This window comes from Lipotes vexillifer, unplaced genomic scaffold (assembly GCF_000442215.2).
Source record: "Lipotes vexillifer unplaced genomic scaffold, Lipotes_vexillifer_v1.1 scaffold1285, whole genome shotgun sequence".
NCBI classification, from domain to species: Eukaryota; Metazoa; Chordata; class Mammalia; order Artiodactyla; family Lipotidae; genus Lipotes; species Lipotes vexillifer.
In genome coordinates, this window is record NW_006796211.1 from 901,639 (window position 1) to 924,849 (window position 23,211).

The 23,211-nt window shown below is 51.8% G+C and overlaps 1 protein-coding gene across 5 annotated transcripts; it reads left to right on the forward strand.

The window, feature by feature from the left end:
* The first annotated feature begins 1,077 nt into the window (after window positions 1-1,077).
* On the forward strand, window positions 1,078-22,808 carry PTGS1 (prostaglandin-endoperoxide synthase 1). Of its 5 annotated transcripts, XM_007468364.1 has the most exons (12): window positions 1,165-1,171; window positions 1,264-1,353; window positions 1,795-1,860; window positions 8,082-8,198; window positions 8,631-8,771; window positions 9,100-9,243; window positions 10,567-10,748; window positions 10,860-10,943; window positions 12,692-12,938; window positions 15,018-15,304; window positions 20,046-20,193; window positions 21,680-22,035. In XM_007468364.1, the coding sequence occupies exons 1-12, from the start codon at window positions 1,165-1,167 to the stop codon at window positions 22,033-22,035; spliced, it is 1,869 nt and encodes a 622-aa protein (XP_007468426.1). The 5 variants fall into 5 exon arrangements, with proteins under 5 accessions (XP_007468427.1, XP_007468426.1, XP_007468428.1 ...); XM_007468365.1 differs by lacking the exon at window positions 1,795-1,860 and having other exon boundaries at window positions 1,078-1,171; window positions 21,680-22,808; XM_007468366.1 differs by lacking the exons at window positions 1,165-1,171; window positions 1,795-1,860 and having other exon boundaries at window positions 1,272-1,353; window positions 15,018-15,193.
* The last annotated feature ends 403 nt before the right edge of the window (window positions 22,809-23,211 follow it).

The window sequence follows — 23,211 nt, forward strand, 5'->3', positions numbered from 1 at the left end:
CTCCCATCTCACATGGTTCCCATTCTGTACCCAAGGATGTCTGGAAGCCCACATACGGACCTCTGAGCCCTCCTGCCTGCCCTTCCACTCTCTGGGGCCCACAGGATGGCTGGGTGTCGGGGGGAAACTGAGGGAGAAAATCTGTGGATGTGGGGACCAGGAGACCCTGTGTGACCCAGGGCGCATCCTCCTTCGAAGATCAGTTTCCCCAGCTACAAAAAAAAAGGAGCTGAGTGCTGGGATTCTATAAAGTAGGCAGATAGATGTGAGTCCAGCTGGAGCTTCCACCCTGGCCACCCTGGAATCTGAGTCAGGAGATCTTTGAAAAGAATACCTCCTGATAACGGATCACCTACTCTGTGCTAGGCACTGCATCAGGAAGTTTGTGTGCATTACCTTCTGGAATCTTACAACAGTTCTCTGGGATAGGTCTTATTAGCATCCACGTCTTATAGAAGAGAATACTGAGGACCAGAGAGGTTAAGTACCAGGTCCAAGGAGACACAGCTAGTAAGCTGTAGAGGCTGGATTTGAATTAGGTCTCCTGGACTTGGAGTCTGTGCTCTTCATTCTGGCAGTAGAGGCTCAGGCAGAGACGCGTGACCTTAGAGGGCAGAGCCTAGCCCTTGGCAGAAGCCCGTCCTCCCTGTTGGATCTGAGGGTAGTGGGTTTCCCACCCCGGAGACTGTGTGCAGGCCCGCCTGGACTGCTCCTTTTCCATCCTCCTTCCGCTTGGGGGTGGCGGTGGGGGTGGGGGTGGGGCTATGTGGTTCTGAGCGGACGTTTCTAGGCTGAGATACCAGCCGTTCTGCCCTGAAGCCCTGGGGGCCCTCGGCATGGCACATCATTTCCGGGCCTCAGTTTCTTATCAACCAAATGGACACACTTCTGGTGCTACTGGGTTTTAAAGGCTCCAGTGTCTCACGGATCTCGGGTGAAAAACCACCTTAGTGTCCATCATAGAATAATTAATAAAATGTCTTGGCTGGAGTGGGAGCAGAGGAAGTAAGTGGGCGGAGGCCGAGGTGACAGCTGGCTAGAGAGGTGGAGCCAGGGAATGGGTGGGGAGGGGCGGGCCAGGCGGGCCAGAGCTCCGGGGCACAGTTAGAGACGCACCCAAGGAGCAGGCAGTCCGCATCCCGCATCCATCAACCGCCCTGCACCATGAGCCGTAAGTCCAGCCCTGGTGGCCCCAGAATCCCCTTTGCCTCCTGGTGGAGCCTTGAATGCCAGGCTCAGCCCTTCATCTCTCTCCCTCTGCAGGGCGGAGTGTCTCACTCCGGTTCCTGCTGCTTCTGCTGCTGCTGCCGCCATCCCCTGTCCTGCCAGCGGCCCCCGGGTCACCCGCGCCGGGTAGGCGGCCCCTTTCCTGCCCCCGAAGAGCCCCAGGTCCTGCGTCCCTGGCCTGGCCCCCACCCGCCTCTTCCCTCCGGCCGGCCCAGCTTCCCCTTTTCGGCTCGCGGTGCCTGGGAGTGGGGAGGGGGCTGAGTCTGTCGGTGGGATGGGGGCTCTCTGCACACCCCCGGGGGGTGTGGCTTTGGCTAGGACGCCACTGGGTTCTTTTCGGGGGGGGAAAGGGCAGACTGGGATCTCGGGCCGGCTTTGGGAAAAGGGACAGCCTCTCTCCAGGCCCTCACCTGTTCTGGGCCCCCAGCGGTCCAAGCTCACCCCCAACGATCCCGCTGTTTCCCCTGCGGGCCACTTTCGGAGGAAGCAGCAGGCTTCAGGGGAAGGCGGGCTGGCGAGCTCTCTTGCTCCAGCCTCTAACTTTCTGGTGCCCTTCCGGATTCCCAGCCCCAGTGGGGAAGATCTCCCTCGGTGAGGACCTGGGACACACCAGCCGTTCCGGAGAGAGCGGAGGTGGAAATACACTTACAGGGCTGGGTTGCTTCCCCTGAGGTTTAAATCCTCACCTGTGAGGTCCCCACTGGGCGGATGAATTAACTGAGGCTCAGGTAGGGGCTATAACCCTCTCAAGCTCACACAGTGCATGGTGGGCTCAGGGTTGGAAGCTGGATCTACCTGACTATAGGCATTTTGCAGGGTCTTTCCTCAGAGTCCTCCCTGCCCTTCTCACCCCCTGCCAATGGACCCTGGTTTCATCACCCCGAAGAAGACGGGGAAAGTCAGATCCTGTAAAATTCACACCTTCCTCCCCCTCCACCATGCATGTACTAGGTTCCAGGTGAAGGACTGCAGTTCCTCCTTCGGACGGCCTCCCTCCCCCAGCTTACTGCTTGTGTGTGTGTGTGTCTGTGTTTGTGTGTGTGTGTGTGTGTGTGTGTGTGTCTGTGTATCTGTGTGTCTGTGTGTCTGTGCAGGGTCTGGACAGAGCTTCCTTCATCACATAGCTGTGTGAGCTCTGGGTCTCCATTTCCCATCTGCAAAATGGGGTCAACAGAGGATGGTGGGGAGGGGATCTGAGCCTTCTGTTGTGATGCTCAGAGGAGAGAGAAAGGGTACCTATGTGAACTGGGAATCAGACCAGGTTTCCTGGAGGAGAGGGTTTGAGAGGGTGGCATTTGGGGAGTCAAGGAAAGGATGGAGGATGCTGGGCACGAGCAAAGGTCTAGTTTGTGGGAAGAAGAGGAGGAAGACCCACGTGGCCAGCACTTTACAGTTTACAAAACCAGGCTGTGGGCACCTCTGTTGTTGGTGCTCACAACAGCCCTGCCAGGGAGATGTTAGTCCCATTCTACAGAAGGGAACTCTGAGGCCCAGAGGGGTGAGCCCATTTGTCTGACACCCCAGTAGCAGAGCCGAGGCTGACTAGGCTGACCCAGTGGCCCCTTTTGTTAGCCCCTGGATCAGCGCAGCACTTCCTCTGAAGCCCCATTCAGCCCCATCCAGGCCCCTAGGGTACCCAGGGCTCACCCTGCCTGTCCTCCTGTGTCTGTTCACCAGTACTTAGTGAGCCATGGTCTGTGCCATTTTGCTTTTAGCCTTTTCTACTTATCTTTATATTGCGTTTAAACAGAATTGTTTTCTTCACGCCACAGACATTCCCAGGGGATTGCTTTATGCCAGTCTTTGGCTGCAGCCTGGAGACAGAGCTGGGAGGAGCTCGCAGTCTGGTGGAGGAGATAGAAATGCCCACAGACTGTCATCCAAGGGGGTCAGGGCCATGACTGAGGGAAGCACAGGGGTGTGCGGGGCTCGGGGGTGGGGGGCAGTTATCTCTCGTCCCTTACATGTGAGGAATTTCGGGAGGCTTCTTGGAGGTGGTGACGTTTGACCGGGACCCCAAAGGAGGTGGTGAGTTGGTGGAAATCCTGTGAGGTTTTACTATGAAACTCTGGAAGGGGTCTTCCTGGCAGAAGCAAGGGCATGAGCTGAAGCCTAAAGGTCTGAACTGTGGGAGTGGAAGGGCACACAGGGAGCAGTAGGACAGAGGCAGCTGCTGGTGGACACGGGCCTTTGGATGCAGAATGAGGAGAGGGACTGGGGCCTCAGGGTAACTGGGAACAGAAGAGTGAGATTGGGCGGATGACTTGGAGGTGAGACTGGAGGCTGGGGAACCATTAAGGAGGCTGCTGCAAGGGTCAAGGAAAGAACAGAGGATCAGCTGGGTTTTGGGGCAGAAGGTTTGGGCTGCCTTCCTGTTTCCACATCTCTGGGTGAACTGAGGTCCAAGATGCCTGGACATTCAGGGGAGGCATCTGCCCTGGAAACCCAAAGCCTGTGTTTTGTCCCCAGAGCGGCAGCAAAGGCTGATTCCCCCAGGAGATGAGGGCTGCAAGCTTATGTGGGGGCAGGTGGCGGGAGAGAATGTTGCTTCTGCCTCTCTTGTGACGGACGAGGTGGAGTCCGGCTTGGAGGACAGGGATGTGCCAGGGCTTCCTTAATGCTCAAGTTCATCCCCTCCAGTTCCTGGACTGGGCTTAGTGCCCTCTCTTTGGCTAGGGATAGGGCATGACCTGGCAACCGGAGCTCCATGCCAGGCAGAGGGGCCTGAGGCCAGCTAACCCTGGAACGTGGGGCGGGAACCCCGCCTGTGCCAAACCTTCCTGCTGCCTGCAGCCTCCTATCTGCGGCACCAGAGGAGTCTGTGGGCTGGGAGAGGACTTCCTCTTCCAGCCATCGGGGCCTGCTGCGGTGGTGCCTGGCGGCTGGCTGCTGACCTGGTAGGGTGTAGGGCCTGGGGCCCAGGTCTGGCTGATCAGGGCCCCCCCTTTTTTTCTCTTTGGCTGCCAAGCTCCTGGAGCTTCTCTAAATATTATTCTTACGGAATTTCAGTCCAGCCTCTTTCTTTAACGGGCCCTCTTGCTGCCTGGTGCTTCCAAGTCCTGACGACTTGGTGTTCCCTCACTGTGCCTGGATCCCTGACTCCTGGGCTGGGGAACATTTCCTTGCCGGATCCTCAGAAAGTTCTGGAGCCGGGAAGTCCTAAACAGTTCCTCATCAGTGGGAATGTGTGCAGTGTGGGCTTGCTGATCAGCCCCACCTCTGGGCTGGCTTGAAGACGCAGTGAGAGCAAGCTGCAAGGTTCTCTGCTGGTGGGGCTAGGGAATCATATTGATGCAAATAACCCAGATATTTGGAGATAGATTGGCTTTGCCCAGAGTTGAGAAGAGAAGGGGAGGGAATCATATTGATGCAAATAACCCAGATATTTGGAGATAGATTGGCTTTGCCCAGAGTTGAGAAGAGAAGGGGAGGGAATCATATTGATGCAAATAACCCAGATATTTGGAGATAGATTGGCTTTGCCCAGAGTTGAGAAGAGAAGGGGAGGGAATCATATTGATGCAAATAACCCAGATATTTGGAGATAGATTGGCTTTGCCCAGAGTTGAGAAGAGAAGGGGAGGGAATCATATTGATGCAAATAACCCAGATATTTGGAGATAGATTGGCTTTGCCCAGAGTTGAGAAGAGAAGGGGAGGCAGAGAGGGAGGTTTTTCCTTAGAGCCTGTCTGTCCCCTCCCCTTCCTGGAAAACGCTGAAAAATAAGGCCCAGAGGGTACAGGGTACTTGCCCAAGGACACACAGCCAGTAAAGAGCAGTCATTCTCCCATAGATCTTCACCCAGCCCCTACTTGGTGCCTCGCCCTGTGCTGGGTGTGGGAACTCAAGACACTTTAGACTTTGTGTCTGCATCTCCCTAGTTCTCTTTCTTGATGTTTTATTATACAGGGTGTCCTCCGCTGGGCACATGAAAGCATGTGGGATTTAAGTTAGACTGAAGGAAGGCCTTCCTTTGTGACTAGTTCCCAGAGCTCTGGTCGCAGTAGGGGATGGCGCTCCCTCTGGGGTCCTGGTTTCATTCATTCTGGATTTTCAGGTCCACCTTGAAGGAAAGGTAACAAACCTATCTCACCTGGGGTCATCCCCAGCCTGTGGTACAAAGTGACTCTCCCTCTGCATCCCTTCCCCAAATCCAGGCCTGGGCACCTCCAGGAGGAGGAAGGGCAGGGAAGAGAAGGGAGTTCATCTTGGCTCTGCAACTTTCAAGCAGTGGGGCCTGGGCGAGTCTCCTCATCTGTGGCAGCGTTGGGGGTGGGTGGCAGGGGTAGCGGGGAGTCTCACCCAGCCACCAGGGAGTGCTGAGCAGATAAACGAGGTGGATATGCAAGGTTGCAGGGTCAGCCGGAGCCCTGGCTTCCGGGGCCGCCAGCGGCAGCTGCTATCCTTGCTGGGGAGAACTTTCCCCCCCCTGGGACCGCCGGTGTTTATGGAAAGATCGCAGAAGAGGAGGGAGGGAAAGTTGGGCAGCAGATCTGGGAGGGAGGGACCTTTGCCCGCGCCAGGCACACAGACTCTCCTGACAGGAGAGGGAGCGGGATGCGGGCAGGAGTTTCTGCGTCAGGGGCCGCAGCTCTGCTGCCTGCTGAAGCCCTCAAGCCAGACTTCAGAGCCAGCTGCGGGGGTGCTGGGGGAATCAGGGAGTCCCTTTGGCCAAGCTTGGGCTGGCTGGTCTCCTCGCTGCAGTTTAAATTCCACAAACATTTAAGCTCTGGCCACCTCATCTGGATTCCCTGGGTGGCTGGATCTCTCCAGGACATGGGTTGAGCCCCAGCTGTGTGCACGGCCTCTGTGAGGGAGGAGAAAGTCAGGGAAAGCCCTTTTCCTTGGAGGCTTGTGGTGGAGCAGAGCAGGTCGAGCTGGAACGTGGAGCAGGGGCGAGAGAGAGCGGCGGAGTGTGGACATTTAGGGGGCGGCTTTCTGGTGCATGCGCAGTGGGCAGGGTTAGGTAGATCCGGAGGGAATTTACTAGGGAGGAGCCGCAGCCTGGGTCAAGGAGGGAGCAGAGCAGAGCTTTCTGCTTTGGGGCCGCAGGATGGGCTGCCCCAGAACAGAGCTCCTTCTGGGATCCCTGCTGGGGGAGGGGTGGGGAAACAGCCCAGAGAAGGGCCGCACCTCAGCCCCTGTGCCCGCTGAGTGGTAGGGCGACCCGTTGGTGACAGAGGGCCTGGTGCGCCAGGGTCGGGAGCTGGGCAGTGTGGCGCCACTGGAGCTCCTGGGCGGAACGGCAGAGTGTCCTGAGCAGGAGGGATCGATGAGATCCCAGGTCCCTGAGCCCGCTGCACGGCTGAGCCTGAGCTCCCTGGCATTTCTGGGCCTGTGGCTGTAGGAGGGGAGGGGGTCCTGCCAGGCCCCTGCCCTGGGCCCCACCTGCCGGTCCGCCTGCGTTGGTCTGATAAGGCCTTTTTGTTCAGACTTCTTCCCATGGGTTCCTTCTTTTTATACCCTGCAAGGGTCACAGAGATGCTATCGTGGGGCTGTGGGGAGTTGCCAGGGCTTAAGCAAGACTGTTTGCATGATTCTGCGATGTGAGGAGCCCTAAACCAGAGGGTCCTGCCCTGTGACCACAGCAGGTGGTCAGCCTGCAGCGGCTTCTCAGCCTCCTACCGCCCGTTGCTATCCTCTTGACCCCCTATAATCAGATGCACAAAGAATCAGAGTTCCCTGTAACGTTGGCTCTGAGCCCAGTTAAGGAAGTGTGTTTGCAGGAGGGACCTGGTGTTTTCTGTGGAAGGCCAGGGAAGGAGCTGCTGCCAGGAGCCAGGAGCCCTGGGTTTGCAGGAGGCCTGGCTCTCTTCCTTGGTCTTGGCCAAGTCGCCACCTCTTCCCGAGCCTCGGTGTCCCTCGCTGAGCTGTGAAAGAGCACTGAGGGAGCTCCAAGGAGACTCTGACCTTGCTGTTGGAGAATCATTGAAGCTGTGGTTAGGGACATCTGGGTTAGACACAAGGAGGGACTTCCTGTGGGGGGGGGTTCTCCAGGGGGTTGGTGGGGGTGATGCTAGAGCTCCACTCACCCTCTGGAGAGAGTTTTCCGGCCATATCTCTCCTGTTCTCGTGGTGCCTGACCTCCCTCAAGATCCTAGAGCCCATACTCCACCCTGATGTGAGCCGGGGCTGGGTCTTTCAGGATGGGAGCTGAGACTCCCCTCAAACCCATTCTCTGTCTTCTGGGTTCTGGGAAACGTCTTACCTTGGACTTGACAGCTGAGTGTCTGGGGGTGGGGTGGAAGTGAAGGGATGGGCAGTTGGTCTGGTGCCACTTGCTGGGTGACCCATCTGGGTTTCCCCTTATTTGGCCTCAGTCACCCCACCCCATCTGCCTATAACTGGACGTTGTGATACCTGCTCTTCCTTCCCTTCTGCAAAAATAAAGGAATGGTAGGGCCTGGTGCCCAGAGGTTGGGGGTTGGTCTGAGAACCCCTATCCTTTTCCCTTTACCGAGCCCCACAAACTCTGCTCTTGGTGCTGAGCTCTGACCTGGCAGAAAGTGAATGCTCTAGAAAAGCCTGTGGCTGCAGTGTCTTATCAGCTGTTTCCTAGCCTTTGATGTCACAGCCTGGGGCCTGGACTCTTCTCCTGCCCCACTTTGGTGGCAGCAGGGAGGGAGGGGGGGACTTCCCCTGGTGGCCTGATGTGGGGAAGACTGGAAACCCAGAGCAAGGTCTGGAAACGGAAGGGCCAGGGGCTTTCTGTCCATAGCTGTGGGGACAGAGAGGACCCTTGGGGAACACAGGAGTCCAGTAAGTTAGGAGAGAGCTGTGACTGGACTCCATGCCTCTGGCCCCAACGAGAGGTCACCCCGGAGTGGTCTCTGATCTCTGTTTCTCCCCACAGTGAACCCCTGTTGTTACTATCCATGCCAGCACCGGGGTATCTGTGTCCGCTTCGGCCTTGACCGCTACCAGTGTGACTGCACCCGCACGGGCTATTCTGGCCCCAACTGCACCATCCGTGAGCTGGGCCTCCAGCCCCAATCCTTCTCCCCTGGTCTCATCCTTCAAGACCCCCATTTCCTACCCTCGCCTCTGGCCGTGGCCCTGTTCTCTTTTCTTGCCTGCCTTTGACCTCTGACACTGCCCCTGACCTGGCTCCAGCCCAAGCCCTCACTCCTGGCACACCCCACTCCCTGCTTCTGGGCTCTGTAGTGAGTTTTCACTGCCCAGCTCCGGCCTTACTGACCTCAGTCCCTGGTCCTGTCCCCTGTCCTCACGTCTGGTTCTGGCTCTGTCACGTGCCATCACTCCCAAGGTTCCATCCTTACCCCTGCCCCAGAGGTTCTACCCTGTTCCATCCTGGCCCTCGTCCCCCGTTCCCATCTTCCACTCTGGCTGCTTCTGGTCCTGCCAGGAGGGCCTGACTGAATGGCTCCCACTGCCCTCACAGCTGAGCTATGGACCTGGCTCCGGACTACTTTGCGGCCCAGCCCCTCTTTCCTCCACTTCCTGCTGACGCATGGCCGCTGGTTCTGGGAGTTTGTCAATGCCACCTACATCCGGGACATGCTCATGCGTCTGGTACTCATAGGTGGGTGGGGGCGGGGCCCTCCTAATCTAGGGGAGCAAGAAATCCTGCCACTTCCTGGAATTCTTGGCGTATGATAAGGGCAGGGGTTGGGGGCGGGGGGCTTCTAGGGTGCCAAATAAAAAAAGAACAACCCAAGGAATCCCCTGGCCGTCCAGTGGGTAGAACTCCGTGCTTTCACTGCCGAGGTGCGGGTTCAATCCCTGGTCGGGGAAGTAAGATTTTGGCCGCATGGGGGGACCAAAAATAGAATAACCCAAGAAGAGGCGGGGAAGGGGGTGTGTAACTGGGGGCAGGAACCCCTGGTCACTATTATTTTCACCCTCTGCAGCGCGTTCCAACCTCATCCCCAGCCCCCACACCTACAACGCAGCGCATGACTACATCAGCTGGGAGTCCTTCTCCAACGTGAGCTACTATACGCGTATTCTGCCCTCTGTGCCCCGAGACTGTCCCACGCCCATGGGGACCAAAGGTAATGGCGATGGGGTGAGGGGGCTGGGCCTGGGCTGTGTCACAGGAGATGCTTAGTTCTTCTGTTTGGGAAAAAACAAGTAGAAAAGCAGTTACTGACCCATTTCACAGATGGGTGGACCAAGGCAAGACATATGCATATGCAGAGCCAGGGATGAGGACAGGAAGAGGTTGTGGAGGGGTCTTGCCTGAGGTCAGTGGCAGAGTCAGACTAGTGCTTCCATATTTCCAGGGTGCCTCTTTGCCTGAACCTTGTCTACTAAATGGGTGGGATCCTGCTGGGATGGGGGTGACTTTAAAGTTGAAATGGAGGAAGGAAAGAATCGTGAGCTATTTACTGGGTGCTAACTCTGAGTTTGGGTCTTTACTAATGTAAACAGTCTTATGTGCTTCATCGGCGCAGTTTACACATAAAGTCAAATTTTTTCTTTAGTTGTTCAAGACCCCCACTTGGTCTCATTGGCAGGGGTCTTCTTCCCAAGACCTTATCCACTCCTGTGATTGTCTTCAAACAGGGGGCTTTGAGCCATCAATTTAGAGCCATCAGTTCAGTTTCAAGTACACAAAGGACAATACAGTCACATTCCTTAGGTATCACCTGTGGCCGCTTTCCTGCCGCATCAGCCAAGCTGAGCAGGTGCGACAGAGACCACATGTTGGCAGAGCCTAAGATATTGACTATCTGGACTTGGACAGAAAAAGTTTGCTGACCCTTGGTCTAAAAGATTCCATCTCACCAGTTTTCTGCCAGTTACATTGGCACTCCTCAAATCCACTGCATAAAATAGATATCATTTGCCCTATACTATAGAAGAAGAAATTGAGGGTCAGAAAGATGGGATGACTTCTCCACGTTCACACAGTTAGTAATGGCATAACCCATTTCTCCAGGGCTGGGGAGTCCAAATCCTTCTGTTTGTTTGTTTTCTCTTTCTTCTCTGGGGGGAGAAGGGTTAACTTGTACAAAGCAGCAAACATACACAAAAGTTGAGAGAAAAGTAGACGGAAGTCCTATGCATCCATCTCTGGGTTTCAAGATTTGTCCACAATTTGCCAATGTTATTTCCTCCGTCCCCTCTCACCTTACTTTTTATGGAGTTTTTAAAAACAGATTCCAGATATCATGCCATTTCACCCATAAGTACTTCTGGAGTCTTTTGGTAGAGAAAGTGCAAGGGGCCATCAGGTGGGAGGGAGGTGGTCCTTGCGGAGGCCGCTCTGGGCTTCCTGCGTGGACCAGTTCGGTCTGGCGAGCCTGGAAAGCCCTGAGGCAGGAAGATCCAGACAGGAAGCAGCTACTGCTCTGTCCCACCTCCCCGACCAGGGAAGAAGCATTTGCCAGATGCCGAGCTCCTGAGCCGTCACTTCCTGCTCAGAAGGCAGTTCATCCCCGACCCCCAAGGCAGCAACCTCATGTTCGCCTTCTTTGCACAACACTTCACACATCAGTTCTTCAAAACTTCTGGCAAGATGGGTCCTGGCTTCACCAAGGCTTTGGGCCATGGGGTGAGTACCTGGGAAGGGCTCGGGACTTCTCTGGGCTGCACTTGGCACATGGAGGTTGTTACAGGTGGGGCAGGACCCAGAGGTCTGAGTGGACCATCTCTCTGTCTTCAGGTCGACCTTGGCCACATTTATGGAGACAATCTGGAACGTCAGTATCACCTGCGGCTCTTTAAGGATGGGAAACTCAAGTACCAGGTAGCACTGGGTCTTGGGATGGGGCGTTGGGAAGAACCTTCCATGGTCTTCCCTGGCAGAAGCTGTTGGTGGGGGCCTCCAGGGTGTCCTGAGATGGCCAGCTGCAGAAGCTGGAGGTGTGTGGTCGGAGGAGAGACAGCAAACCCTGGGAAAGGGTGCCAAGCAAGAGAAGCAGACAAGGAGCAGACGTAGCCTCTCGTGTTCTCCTGGGAGGTGGGTTTTGGGGCTCCACAGGAGATGAACATTTCCAGCCTGCATTTATTCATTTAATTATTCTACAATATTAATTGGGCACTATGACGTGCCTGGCACAGGGGAGCAGTGGCCGTGATAGTTATGGGCCCTACCCTCAAGCTCCTCAGGGACCACAGACACAAACAGTAGGGTGCTAGTTCCATGAGGACTTTTCACCTGAACTCACACTGTTCAGTGGTGCTAGAGCCACATAGGTAATTGTCTCATGCACTTCTCAAATCCACTGCATAAAATAGGCATCATTTGCCCTGTTTCATTGCTGTGAGCCACATCTAAGTTATCTGAAGTTTTCTAGTGGCCACATTAAAAAAGGTAAAAAGCAACAGGCAAAATTGATTTTAATAATATAATTTTTAATTTAACCCAATATATCCAGAATCTTATCATTTCAACATGTAATCAACACAAAAATTGTCAATAAAATATCTCACTGTTTGTGCTAAATCTTCAAAATCTGACCTGTATCTTACACTTATAGCACATCTCAATTTGGGTGCCAGATTTTTGTTGGAGATTCTGATCTGAATTTAGATTTCATAAAATTTACAGTTGAGAAAGTAGATTCACATGTCCAAGTTGTTCTAAGCATAAAGACTTCCCAATAGCTGAGGTATCTGTTTTAAAATTTAAATCTAAAGAAAAAAATTAAAAATCCAGTTCCTCATTCACACCGACCACGTTTCTAGAGCTTAGTAGCTGCACGTAGCTAGTGGCTACCATACTGGACCATACAAATCTAAACAAACAAAAACCAAGACAGAAAGTTCATTGCTGAATCTTTTGGGCTAAGAAGAGTATTTGGCATATGGTAGGTCCTCGGTGGATATTTATTGAGTGAATGATGACACTGCCATATAATTAATTACACTTGTGACAGCTGCCACCAGGGAGAAGCCACGAGAGTGTGCAAAGGATGAGGAAGGCTTCCTTAGGAAGTACGAATAAACCAAGAGTTGCATGAATGATGATGAGAAGTTAGGGAGGCCAAGAAGGGCACAGGACAGGCCAGGTTAATCAGGCATCAAGGCTGGAGAAGGGAAGTCAGCTTGAGTGAATTCAAGGGAGGAAAATGAGGGAGATGCTGCTGGACACCTGAGTGATTCCCGATGAGCGAGGGTCGCGTTAAGGATTTCTGATTTCTGCCAAGAGCAGAGAGAGGACTTGGAAGGGTTTTAAGTCAGGGTGTGATGCTCGATTTGGGTGTTTTAAAGGATTGCTCTGGCTGCAGAGCCGAGAATGGACTGTCTGAGGGGATGGAGCCACTTATGAGGGGAGTCAGGGTGGAAGATGAGGGTGGGTTGGAAGAGGGTGGCGGCAGAGCGGAGAGAGAAAGGATCTCACTTTAGGAGGTAGAATCCACAGGCCTTGGTCAGGGAGGCCGGGCGGCCACCCTGCGTGTTACAGGCAGCTGTCAGTAGGAGTGGAAGGCTGTCAGCTGCGCAGGTGCAGGCACCCGGCCCCTCCCCAGGTTACCAGGTGGCCCCATCCTGCAGGTGCTGGACGGAGAGATGTACCCGCCATCGGTGGAAGAGGCGCCTGTGCTGATGCACTACCCCCGGGGCATCCCGCCCCAGAGCCAGATGGCAGTGGGCCAGGAGGTGTTCGGGCTGCTTCCTGGGCTCATGCTCTACGCCACACTCTGGCTGCGTGAGCACAACCGAGTGTGTGACCTGCTGAAGGCTGAGCACCCCACCTGGGGCGATGAGCAACTCTTCCAGACGGCCCGCCTCATCCTCATCGGTGAGGACTCCAAGCCAGCCTTGTCCTGGAAGGTCATGCCCTCTGTCCTGAGAAGCGGAGTGGAGGGTTTGGGGACAGAGAGATTCGAATTCTGAACAGGGTCCTTCCCCTGTGTGAGCCTCACTTTCCAAATCTATACATTGGGAATAATGATGGTGGTAAGGATTTGTTGAGATGATGAATGGGAAAGTACTTAGCACATAGTAGGCCTTCGGAAAACGGAGGGCTGCGGTAGCTGATTATTAGCTGGGTGACTAGCAGCAAATCTGATTAGCCACCCCAAATCTCAGTTTCCCCATCATCCCAGGAGAACTCAGGGACATCCTCAGCAAATACCCCAGCTTGCCTGGGCTTCGGGAATCCTTATGTTCCCTGCCCTGCGTGCATCTGCCTTCCTGGAGGTTGGTAGCTTCTGGGTGCCTCAGGGACAAGATATTTTTGTGTCCCCTACAGGGGTGAGCCTGCAGCCTAAAATGTCAGATGGTTTTTGGCCTGGGAGCTTGGCCCCCGACACCCCTGTCCAGACCGTATTCACTCTGTGTCACCAGTGAGCCTCTGCCCCTGCCTCAGCATCACTGGGCGTGACTGTTCCCAATTATAGTGCCTGATTCATTGGTTCCTGGAAGAGCCATGCACTGGGGTTAGGAACGGCCTAAAGAACGAGAAGGGGCTGGTTCAGAAGTCCCAGTATTTTTTTTTTTTTCTTAACATCTTTATTGGAGTATAATTGCTTTACAATGGGGAAGTCCCAGTATTATAGAGACTTTGATCAGAGAGGGCAAGTCTGTGTCTGCAGCCTGCCCAGCATACTGACTGGTGATGAAGCTGTGGCCAGAGGCGGGACTCCTAGGGCCCTGCACCTCCAGTGCTTGATTCAACCCTCCCCGACAGCCTTATGACCCAGATAGGATTACCCTTTGTTGTGAAGATTAAGTGGCAGAGAGGGTAAGTGACTTCTCCAAGGCCATTCAGTGAAGAGAGACTTGAACCAGGTCTGGCTGCCACCACAGTTTATGCTGCTTCCACCACATCTTGAGGGGAGTGCTTTCCTGAGTGGGGAGGGGGTGTGAGCCTTAATCTACTCTTTTGTGACGTGTGCGTATGGGGAGGGGATTCTCCCCTCACACCTCCACGTAGTGTTCCCACTTCCACACATATTGACCCTCTGTGTCATGCCAGGCCCTGTACCAAGAGGTTCAGATGCATCCATCGTCTACTCCTCTTAGCAACCCTGTGAATATTGTTATACTGGTATGATTCTAGTACACATTTTACAGATAAGGAGAGTGAACTTCAGCGAGAGTAAGTAGCACAGCCCCAGCTCGGGTGGCTAGAAACGGTGAAGCCAAGATTTAAACCCAGGTCTGCTGATTGCAGTTCCAGTGGCTCCAGATCAATTTGCTACAAGTCAGTTTGTCTAGTGGTTAGTTGGCCAAAATATCAGTTTCTTCTAATTCTAGTTGACCAGTTTTCATTGTGTTATGCAATGTTCCTTTTGTGTCTTCCCTGGCTCTTTGCTCTGTAGCTTGTTCCCGAGGGGGCAGAGGAATTTGATACATAGGAAGACAGGAGGGTTATATTTGGGACGAGATTCACTTATGTCTCCAGTGTCCCTTGTTTGCTGCTGCAGCTCTTAGAATGGTCTCTTGGGAGCTCCCCTCACCCCCCATCATCTTAGGCACGCTGAGATTCCCTCACTAAGTTAATCTCTACGTGCCCACCTTTTGTGGTGTCTCCAGCCTCTTTTAATGGGCTGTGGGAAGGTGGCCACCAGAGGGTCACAAAACCCATCCTCAGACACTTCCTTTGCGTGTCCTGCTCAGCCCGGCCTGTGACCTCCCCGGGGAACATGGGACTAGCAGATGGCTCCTGTCTTGGGACATCAGTGCGGCCTGAGACAGAAAGTTCCATTTTCACGCCCCGTGACAAAAAGGCAGTGAAAGTGGCCAAATAAAATCAAACAACCATTACAATGATAAAGAGGCCAAATCAAGCCCTTTGCATGAACTGGCCCACTTCCCAAGCCTGGTGGCTAAGTCCCTGTGCTCTGTTGACCCCATTCCCCATCCTTCGTCCCAGGGGAGACCATCAAGATTGTGATCGAGGAGTACGTGCAGCAGCTGAGTGGCTACTTCCTGAAGCTCAAGTTCGACCCGGAGCTGCTGTTAGGCACACAGTTCCAGTACCGTAACCGAATTGCCATGGAGTTCAATCACCTCTACCACTGGCACCCGCTCATGCCCGACTCCTTCTGGGTGGGCCCCCAGAACTACAGCTATGAGCAGTTCCTGTTCAACACCTCCATGCTGGTGGACTATGGGGTCGAGGCCCTGGTGGACGCCTTCTCTCGCCAGCCCGCGGGACAGGTGAGCCTCAGAGGAGCGCTGGGGAGGGCCGCTGGGCTCTGGGATCCAAACCCCTGTTTTCTGTGAAAGGGGGAGAGTGTCACCCCTACTGAGAGGTCGTGATCATTCCTTCATTCATTCTGTCATTCTTTCGTTCATTCAACGATACCAGGCATTACTGCAGGTGCTGGGGATACAGTGGTGAACCAGGTCAATGTGATTCTTGGGTCCTTGTATTTTTGGTGCGTACACCCTAGAAAGGAACGACAGTCATGTGACAGCTAACATCGTTTGAGCACTTACTACATGTTAGGCACTGTACCAAGGGCTTTTCTGATGTTTTCAGAATTATAAGAGCATGTTAAGAACCACAATATGGAAAGCCCACCATGCTCTGGGAACTCAGAGAGGGGCTTCTGGCCCAGAGTTGGGGATTGTGGATAAGGAAGTGATGTTTGAGCAGAGATCCAAACAATGGATAGGGGTCTCCCAGGGCAAGAGGTAGCGTTCGTGGCCCGGGGTCTCTGTGTTCCAGATGGAGGGGACAGTGTGGCAAAGGCCCAGAGGTCAGAGGGCATGGCAATTTGAGGACCAGGAAGACATTCAGGGTATGGCAATATATACAAAAATGCCTGCACATAGTAGGTCTTTATTACATTAGAGGCCTCTGTTATGGGCTGAACTGCCCCCTGCCCCAAATTCCCATGCTGAAGTCCTAACCTCCAATACCTCAGAATGTGACTGTATTTGGAGCTAGGGTCTTTAAAGAGTTAATTAAGGTAAATGGGGTCATTGGGTGAGCCCTGCTATGACTGGCGTCCTTATAAGAAGAGGAGATTACGATATAGGTGTGCATAGAGGGAAAACAAAGGGGAAAGTTGGCCATCTCTAAGCCAAGGAGAGAGGCCTCAGAATGAAACCAACCCTGCCCACACCTTGATCTTGGACTTCTAGCCTTCAGAACCGTGAGGAAATAAATTTCTGCTGTTTAAGCCACCTAGGCACTTTGGTATGGCAGCCCTAGCAAAATAATACTGCCTTTCCCTCTGGAATTTCTAACTAATTTCCTCCTAAATCTTCCCTTCCCCCTGTTTGGAAGCTCCCATCTCCTTCCCTAGCCCCCCTCAGCCCCTGCTTCTCTCTCATACTTACCCCTCAGCCCTACCATGAAGTTGTGGCACCATATGGATTTACGTTTCCCCCTGGTAATTTGACTGCAATTAGCATATGCTGCCGCCAATGCGCAGCTGCTGGCTGGTTTACGGCCTCTGTTCTTTGTGGGGACACAGACATGAACAGAGACAATAACTCGTGTGCGGGGGCTTCATGGTTTCCAAAGAATTTTCCAGCAATGTCCCTGGTGACGTTGTGAAAAGCCCTGGTATTTCCTGGTACCAGGCAGAAGGGTCACAGAAGTGTGTGGATTCTCAGGATATCAAAGAGAGTGTGAGAAGTGATAAAACAGGGCCTCCCCTGATAATCCCCACCCATGGTTCCATCTCGGGGTTACCGTGTGACCAACGCTGTGATAACTGCTTTGTATTCTTTATCTCGATTATTTCACCACGTGCTTATTTCACAAGCATATCAGACTGATGCTCCTACCTTCCTCATTGTTGCATATGAAGAAACAGAGGGCTAGCGTAAGTCATTTGCCTACAGTCCCTGTATTTGTTTCCTAGGGCTGCAAAAGGAACACAAACCAGGGGGCTTTAAGCAGCAGACATTTATTCTTTTTCTTTTTTATTTTTTTGGAAGTTCAAAATATCACCTCTATTACTGATAAAGCTGATTCTAGAAAACCTAAAGCAGGCTTTTGAATAATAAACCCCCAAATAGACAAACTTGGCTACCAAGACATGGAAGCATGGAAACAAGGAAAGTCTCTCTCAACATCCTCCTGATCCCCCAGAACAAGGAGTATGAGAGAAAACATACTCCCTGGTGTCAACTGAATTCAAGAGCGGCAGAGAGGACAGCTTGAACAACGCATGCCTAGTTACTGTGCTCAAACTCACCAATAATACTAAGTTACTCCTCGTCTTCTAATAAGGAGCGAAGGGGAGAGGTTGGAAAAAGATGCTAAGAGTGTTAGGCTACTGGGGTTTCCTCCATAAACAAAGAACCATCCAGAAAAGGAAAGAAATATTCCCATCTTACATCTGAGAAGCATCACCTTTTATTCATTTATTCATTGATCCATCCAAGCATCCATTAAACATTTACTACACGTTACTAACATCTAGGCCATGAAAAAGATCAATCCTCAAACATTTCTCTAGAAAGCCCTTGTAGTTAACTCCCCCAGATGGTATTAATACCAATCAGAAATTTATCGTTGCACAGTTCTGGAGGCTAGAAGTCCAAAATCAAGGTGTCGGCGGGGCGGTACTCTTGCTGAAGGCTCCAGGGGAGAATGTGTTCCCTCCCTTTCTCTCTGCTTCTGGTGACGGCTGACAATCCTTGGGGTTCCTTGGCTTGTAGCAGCATCACTCCAACATGGTGCTCTCCCTGTGTCTCTCTTTCCCCTTTTTATCAGGACGCCAGTCATTGAATCTGGGGCCACTCTAGTGGAGTATGACCTTGATTACATTTATTTGCGAATAAGGTCACATTCACAGGTGCTGAGGGTTAGGACTCCAACTCGGATGCAGGCAAGTCAATCCACAATGACCCCACAGCTTGTAAATGGTTCAGCTGAGATTGGCACCAGCCTCCTCTGGCTTTGCCCCAGGGTGTATAACTTCACCCAACTATGCTTTTCCTCTTTCTCACCCAATTGTCCTTGTTCTACCCAAAAAGAACTCTTTCTTTAGCATTATCATTATCAATTCACCCTGAGCAATAGATCTTTCTTTAGATGTATGCTCCTTTTTTTTTTTGACAATTCTTTTGCATTAAGAATATCTTTTTAAACTTTTTATTTTATATTGGAGTAGAGTCGATTAACAATGTTCTGATAGTTTCAGGGGTACAGCGCAGTGATTCAGTTATACATATACATGTATCTATTCTTTTTCAAATGCTTTTCCCATTCAGGTTGTTGCATAATATTGAGCAGAGTTCCCTGTGCTATACAGTAGTAGACCTATGCTCCTTAACAGTTATGAATCAGATTTTTTTTTTTTTCTGGCGCCTTTTTTTTTTTTTTTTTTTGGCACGCCGCACAGCACGCTTAGTTCCCCAACCTGCAGTGGGAGTGCGGAGTATTAACCACTGGGCCACCAGGGAAGTCCCTCCTTAGATTTTTTTTTTTTTTGGGCTGTGCTGTGCGGCTTGTGAGATCTTAGTTCCCCGACCAGGGATTGAACCCGGGCCCTTGGCAGTGAAGGCTCAGAGTCCTAACCACCGAGATACCAGGGAATTCCCTCTGGAGCCTTCATCTCAACAGGTTACTTGGGCTTTGAACCCTATTTCCCTCCCTTCACAGGAAATATTACGCCACCCCCTTGGTCTTGAAGTAAAACTACAAGTTTAGTTAAACTAAATGTGTTTATATATTACACTTTTCATGGCAAGATTTTAGTTACCTCCCTGCTAGCTCACGACAATTCCTCTCCCAGGAGGCTTGGCAGAAAGAAGGAGAAACAGATGTAATCACCTGTCCCTGTGTGTAGCTTTATCTGGTCTGAATGGAGTAACTTGATACTCTGTGTTCCTACCTTCTAGCTCAGTTTCTCTTTTCTAGTGGTGGCCTGTTACTAGGGGTTCACTTTTTTTTTTTTAATTTGTTTATTTACTTATTTTTGGCTGTGTTGGGTCTTTGTTGCTGCGCGCGGGCTTTATCTAGTTGAGACGAGTGGGGGCTACTCTTCGTTGCGGAGCGCAGGCTTCTTTTTGCGGTGGCTTCTCTTGTGCAGCATGGGCTCTAGGCACATGGGCTTCAGTAGCTGTGGCACGTGGGCTCAGTAGTTGTGGCTTGCGGGCTCTAAAGCGCAGGCTCAGTAGTTGTGGCGCAAGGGTTTAGCTGCTCCGCGGCATGTGGGATCTTCCCGGACCAGGGCTCGAACCCACGTTCCCTGCATTGGCAGGAGGTTTCTTAACCACTGCGCCACCAGGGAAGTCCCTGGGGTTCACTTTTTAATACTAGATGCTCAGTAAATTTTATTTAATCTCAATTCTGTGATATAGAGAATGGAAAGCAATAGAAATAGGTTCCTTAGCAGAATCTATTAAAAGATTAAACATCTTTGTTCTATGATAAAAACTGATTTGGAGAGTGACAGACACATGTCAGTTCTGCCAGGTAGAGTTTAAAAAATATCCTAGGAAAGCCATAAAGTTTTGGCTCCTCAAACTAACATTTGTCCATCCGTCTCTTTCCATCACTTGAAAGCTCAGAAAACTTTCTGCCTTTTATTTCCAGATCTGAAATGCCAGTCCCCTCTGCTTGAGCTCTGGACTGTGGCCGTGCTGGCCATCCCCTCTGCAGAGTCCTAGTTGCTGAACCTAATATTTCCAGAACCTTCCTTAACAGAATGTTGTGGGTTCTCACCTAAATTCAAAGGGCTGGGGAACAGTATGTCTGGTGAGTGACTAGAGAAGTCCTCCTGGCCCACTCCACACTCTACAGATGAGGAAGCTGAGCCTCAGAGGGGGTCCCTGAGGAAGCGTGGCAGTGCAGACCTAGGGCCGGGTTCCCAGCTTGGTGGCTGCTAGGCTGAGCCATCCTTTCTGCTCAGAAAGGACTCCTGACCTGAATTTCTTCTCCAGGACAATGTGGACTGGCTCTCAGACCACAGCTGTGTTTATCTCTTGGCAGATCGGCGGGGGTAGGAACATAGACCACCATGTCCTATACGTGGCTGTGGAAGTCATCAAGGAATCGAGAGAGTTGCGGCTGCAGCCCTTCAATGAGTACCGTAAGAGGTTTGGCATGAAGCCCTACACGTCTTTCCAAGAGCTCACAGGTAAGCAGCTGTTTCCTGGACACGGCTCCTGCCCTTGAGGGGCTTGAGCTGAAGTGAAGGAGACATTGAGGAAACAGAACAGGGTGATCCGTATGGCCAGCACTGTGACTGTGGGATTTGAGGGGTGTGGGAGCACGGTGCCAGGGGTGGCGAGGGATGGTAGATGACTCTGCTTGGGGAGGGAAGGTGGCTTCTCAGCTGGGTTTGAAGGATAAAAAGGGATTTTCCGGGACTTCCCTGGCGGTCCAGTGGTTAAGACTCTGCTCTTTCACTGCAGGGGGCACAGACATGGCACAGCCAAAAAAGAAAAAAAAAAAGGGGGGATTTTCCAGGTGAAGGATAGAGGGAAGAACATTCTAGGTGGAGGAACAGAAAGTACAAAGGCACAGGGGTTAAAAAGGATGAGCCTAAAAAAAAAAGGAAAAAAAAAAAGAGCCTGTTCAGGAGAACAGTCCTAGGTGTGGCTGTGTGGAGGTTAGTGATAGGAGGCTGGCTCAGATTGTGTAGAATCTTGGATTCTACGCTAAGATTTTGGGTTTTATTCTGTCTAGTGGTTCCTAAGTCCCGTTTATGGGCCAGCTACCTGAGAATCACTTAGAAAACTAATTAAAAATACCAAATCTGAGATGTCTCTTCCAGAGATTCTGATTCAGTAGACCTAGGTGGTACCCAAGACTCTGTATGTGTGTGTGTGTATATATATATATATATATATATATATATATCTCCATACATATATGTATGTGTATGTATATGTAAGTGTATATATATATATAAAACAAAATTGTATAATATATATATAATAAATATATGTAACATATATGTCTATATGTCATATATACATATATTTGTTGTTCAAGATCCCCAGTTGTTGCGCAGCCAAGTTTGGGGACCCCTGTCCCAGACAATGGGGGTGCCACTGAAAGGTTTTGACCAGGGTGTGACATGACACCTGACTGTGTACTGGTACCCTGTGGAGGGTGGACTTGAGGAGACAGGTAGGGACACTCCATGTCTGTCTCCCATGAAAGTCCAGAGAGACAGAAAGAACATTGTCGCTAAGTCTCTATGTTATCTTAGACAAGTGACATTGCATCTCTGAGCTCCGGTAGAGCACAGGGGCTTGGACCAGGATAAGGCCTTGAAACCTGCCTGTGAAGGAAACAAGATGGGTAGCTTCTGCCTGTTGTAATGATCAGGTAATTAGGGCACAGAGAAGTGGGGTGAGTTGCTCAAGGTCACACGCTGTTTGGTGGCAGATCCAGGCTCTTGACTCCATCTGCAGTAGCAAATTCCTTCCCTAGATGCAGCCCTGGAGCAGGGTCAGTCAGCCGGGCCAGATTTTAGGACATGTGCTCATTTGCTCAAGGTGCTCTTCTGAAGTCCATTCTCCTCCCCAGAAAAAGGTGGACCTAGAATATTCTCTCCCCAGATGAACCATAATGGATGGCATCATGATTCTGACTTTGGCTTCTCGCCCTTGTAGGAGAGAAGGAGATGGCAGCTGAGCTGGAGGAGCTGTATGGAGACATTGATGCCTTGGAGTTCTACCCAGGGCTGCTTCTTGAGAAGTGCCCTCCAAACTCCATCTTTGGGGAGAGTATGATAGAAATTGGGGCTCCTTTTTCCCTTAAGGGCCTCTTAGGGAATCCTATCTGTTCTCCAGAGTACTGGAAGTCGAGCACGTTTGGCGGTGAGATGGGTTTCAACCTTGTCAAGACGGCCACGCTGAGGAAGCTGGTTTGCCTCAACACCAAGACTTGTCCCTACGTCTCCTTCCACGTGCCGGACCCCTGCCAGGAGAATGGGCCTGGAGTGGGGCGGCCATCCACAGAGCTCTGAGGGGGCAGGGCAGCAGCATTCTGGAGGGTAGAGCTTACTGCTCATCATTCCAGATGCTGAGGCCAGGGTTGATAGTCTTCAGTGCTGGGTTTCTGATTTGGTGTTGAGAGCATCAGGGTGGACATTTAGAACCCTGGGTCTCTCACCACGATCTGGAATACTGTGGTCTTGTTTGTCGATCTAGAATGCTGAATTCCTGGTGAACCATCTAGAATGTTAGGAGTGGTTCTCCTTCGGAATGCCGGAACACTGGTTTCCTGGTTGATCACCTAGAATGTCAGATTTCTGGCTGATCCAGAATACAGGCATTCTAAAATATGGGACTCCTGATGGAATCATCTAGAAAGTTAAGGGGTTCTTATTTTGCATTCTAGACTTCTGGGTGGTCCTCCAGAGTGCTGACTTTCTGATTGGTTATTCAGAACATGGTGTTCCTGGTTGCTGATCCAGAACAGTAGCTGGTGTGCTAGATCTGTCCTGTCCTGAATGTCTGGAGCATTGATGATTCATTTCCCTGTTCAGTGAGACATCCACAGAGCAGGGGAATCTAATGTCTAATGAGAATGCATTGCCTGAATCTGTGCCTGCACAGAGGAGGCAAGGAGGTGGGGTGTTCTTCTTGGGACCCCAACTGAGACCCTGGTCTGAGGCTATAGAGAGAACAGGTGGCTTTTTCCAGGCCATTGACTGGAAGCCACCAGAGCTCTGTCTTTGTCCAGATCTTGACTCACGGCAGCTGTTTTTCATGAAGTTAATAAAGTTCTTTTTCCAAATTGCCTGCTATGCTTTTGATACCATCCCCAGAAGCAGAGGTAACACGGAAGTGACCTTTCTCCTAGCCACAGGTTAGATGTGCTGGAGGTTTGCAGCAGGAGACTTTCCACTGGGATCCCTGGGCCTGTCATGGTCTAGATCTTTCACCGCTGATGTTTCATTCCCTCCTCCCCCGCTCGATCCTGTGGGTTAGGAATTGCTTTTTCCAGGCTGCTCTCCTAAAATGCACAACTCCCCAGCCCCAGGAAATGTAGTGTTCAGTTCCCACCATCTGATTAAAACAACTTCCTTCCTTACTGAGCATACAACAGAGATGAAAGGCATCTGGGGCGGAGAGCATTTACTCTGTGCCAATTTTACACATTTCATTCTCATTTATTTTCAACCCAACAGTGTGAAATA

Coding starts and splice junctions, on each gene's coding strand:
- PTGS1 (XM_007468364.1), top strand. Junction 1,354..1,794: donor CCCCGGGTCACCCGCGCCGG/GTAGGCGGCCCC, acceptor CCGGATTCCCAG/CCCCAGTGGGGAAGATCTCC. Junction 20,194..21,679: donor GTCTTTCCAAGAGCTCACAG/GTAAGCAGCTGT, acceptor TCGCCCTTGTAG/GAGAGAAGGAGATGGCAGCT.